This window comes from Austrofundulus limnaeus, unplaced genomic scaffold (genome assembly GCF_001266775.1).
Source record: "Austrofundulus limnaeus strain Quisiro unplaced genomic scaffold, Austrofundulus_limnaeus-1.0 Scaffold89, whole genome shotgun sequence".
NCBI classification, from domain to species: domain Eukaryota; kingdom Metazoa; phylum Chordata; class Actinopteri; order Cyprinodontiformes; family Rivulidae; genus Austrofundulus; species Austrofundulus limnaeus.
In genome coordinates this window covers 1,873,655-1,876,640 of record NW_013952491.1, presented here as the reverse complement: position 1 = coordinate 1,876,640, position 2,986 = coordinate 1,873,655, and the positions used below count along the sequence as shown (strand labels likewise).

At 54.2% G+C, this 2,986-nt stretch overlaps 1 protein-coding gene across 1 annotated transcript in view; it reads right to left on the bottom strand.

Annotated features, from left to right (window-relative positions):
• LOC106520173 (protein NLRC5) overlaps positions 1 to 2,986 on the bottom strand; it is a gene marked incomplete in the record, with an annotated part of 18,217 nt that overhangs the window by 6,744 nt on the left and 8,487 nt on the right. Inside the window, 4 exon segments of the mRNA XM_014012139.1 lie at positions 1,278 to 1,449; positions 1,561 to 1,921; positions 2,273 to 2,579; positions 2,652 to 2,786. Coding sequence (XP_013867593.1) covers positions 1,278 to 1,449; positions 1,561 to 1,921; positions 2,273 to 2,579; positions 2,652 to 2,786 — 975 coding nt within the window.

The following is a 2,986-nucleotide window of genomic DNA, read 5'->3' as shown; positions in this document are numbered from 1 at the left end:
CCTGAACCACCTCTGAACCACCTCTGGGCCACCCCTGAACCACTCCTGACCCACCTCTGGGCCACCTCTGAACCACCTCTGAACCACCTCTGGGCCACCTCTGGGCTACCCCTAAACCACTCCTGAACCACCTCTGGGCCACCTCTGAACCACCTCGGAACCACCTCTGGGTCACCCCTGAACCACTCCTGACCCACCTCTGGGTCACCTCTGAACCACCTCTGAACCACCTCTGGGCCACCCCTGAACCACCTCTGAACCACCTCTGAACCACCTCTGGGTCACCCCTGAACCACTCCTGACCCACCTCTGGGTCACCTCTGAACCACCTCTGAACCACCTCTGGGCCACCTCTGAACCACCTCTGAACCACCTCTGAACCACCTCTGGGCCACCTCTGAACCACCCCTGGGCCACCCCTGAACCACCCCTGAACCACCTCTGAACCACCTCTGGGCCACCTCTGAACCACCTCTGAACCACCTCTGAACCACCTCTGGGCCACCTCTGAACCACCTCTGAACCACCTCTGAACCACCTCTGGGCCACCTCTGAACCACCTCTGAACCACCTCTGGGCCACCTCTGAACCACCTCTGGGCCACCTCTGGGCCACCTCTGAACCACCTCTGAACCACCTCTGAACCACCTCTGGTCCACCTCTGAACCACACCTGAACCACCTCTGGTCCACCTCTGAACCACCCCTGGGCCACCTCTGGGCCACCTCTGAACCACCTCTGAACCACCTCTGAACCACCTCTGGTCCACCTCTGAACCACACCTGAACCACCTCTGGGCCACCTCTGGGCCACCTCTGAACCACCTCTGAACCACCTCTGAACCACCTCTGGTCCACCTCTGAACCACACCTGAACCACCTCTGAACCACCTCTGGTCCACCTCTGGTCCACCTCTGAACCACCTCTGAACCACCTCTGGTCCACCTCTGAACCACACCTGAACCACCTCTGGTCCACCTCTGGTCCACCTCTGAACCACCTCTGAACCACCTCTGGACCACACCTGAACCACCTCTGGACCACCCCTTGCAAAAAAAAAAAAAGGTCTAGCTCCGCCCCCTGCCTGCAGTTTAGAGTTAAAACTGTCACAAATTTACAAAGTGAACACTGGAGGTCCACTATCCTGCATGTTTTCTAAAACCTGCTGGTTAGCGAACCTCCAGGACCAGGACCAGGACCAGGACCAGGACCAGGACCAGGACCAGGACTAGGACCAGAACTGGGTCCACCCACACAGAGAACAGAAATGGTCTGACCTGAGACAGGAGTCCAGTTCTGACGGAGAACTCCAGGACCACAGGTGGAACTTTGTCTTCCAGAAACAGGACGTTGCTGTTCTCCAGTCCGTCCCACGCCAGCCGGCTCAGCTCACACAGCTGGGAGGGAACCGGGTCCAGACCAGAACCAGAACCAGAACCAGAACCAGAACTGAACAGAGACACGGAGCAGATCCATGGTTTGATCTGGATTCTGCATCGACTCGTGGACAGCATGCAGGATTTAAAGATCTGTTTGTTTCGACACAGAGAGGAAGGTTACCTCTGAGGAGGTGGTGAGGTGTGTGTTTGGTCATCGTGTCCTCCGCCTCCTCCTCCTCCTCCTCCTCCTCCTCCTCCTCCTCGGCTCAGAAAGGCAGCAACCACAGCGAGGTAGAGCTGGGTGAGGGTCCTGGGGATTTCAGAGGTCTCCGCTCCGTTCAGATCATTTCTCCTCTCTACGTCTGGATGTTCTGCTCCTCCTCCGGTCTCCTCCTGAGCGCGTCTCCTTTCTCGCAGTAAATGCTGCAGGAAGATGCAGCAGATGTTGCAGAGGGCAGGGAGGGAGGACAAGGCCAGGAGGTGTCGACTGGAGAAGAGGAGGTCCACTGCCTCTGATCCCAGACGTCCGTCTGATCCGATGTCTTTAAGACAGAAACTGTTTTTAGTTTCAGGCAGGAAACACCTGAACAAACAGGTTTTTACCTGAACAAACAGGTTTTTACCTGAACAAACTGGTTTACCTGAACAAACTGGTTTACCTGAACAAACAGGTTTACCGGAACAAACAGGTTTACCTGAACAAACAGGTTTACCTGAACAAACTGGTTTACCTGAACAAACAGGTTTACCTGAACAAACAGGTTTACCTGAACAAACTGGTTTACCTGAACAAACAGGTTTACCTGAAAAACTGGTTTACCTGAACAAACTGGTTTACCTGAACAAACTNGGTTTACCTGAACAAACAGGTTTACCTGAACAAACTGGTTTACCATGTACGGCGAAGAATCCGTCCACGTATTCTCTGATCTGTTGGTGGTCCCACGGCAGCAGCTGTCCCACTTGGTCCTCTGAGCCGTCCAGATCTGGGACATCCCGGACTCGACAGGTGAGCAGCACGGTGCTCCCAGGAAGGAGCCGACGGGTCAACAGACCTGAGACCAGGTCTGCAGCAGGTAGAGGGGTTTCTGGGTCCAGCAGCTGGTCTGGTCTGCTGAGCTTCCTGTGGAACTCATCGTATCCGTCCAGAACCCAGCAGCTCTGTCCCGGGTTGGACAGGAGGTGGTCCAGGACAGCTTCCTGCTCCAAACACAGAAGACGTCAGCAGAGCCTCCTACCTGCTGTACGACGACAGAGGAGCAGGTGTGCTACCTGTACATGAGGGTCCCCGTCCTGAGGGGGGACGTAGTGCTGAAACAGCAGCTGGGACAGAGACAGGGGGGAGGACAGCAGGTTGAGCTGACGGAACTCCAGCAGGACGAACAGGCAGGAGGAAGGGATGGAGCCCTGAGTGTGAGGAAGCAGGTGAAGGTGTGGAGAAATACGTATGACAAGAAAGAACACTTGTGTACTATACTATATCTTAGTATATTATACTACAGAACATTATACTATACTACATTATACTACAGAACATTATACTATACTACATTATACTACAGAACATTATACTATACTACATTATACTACAGAACATTATACTATAC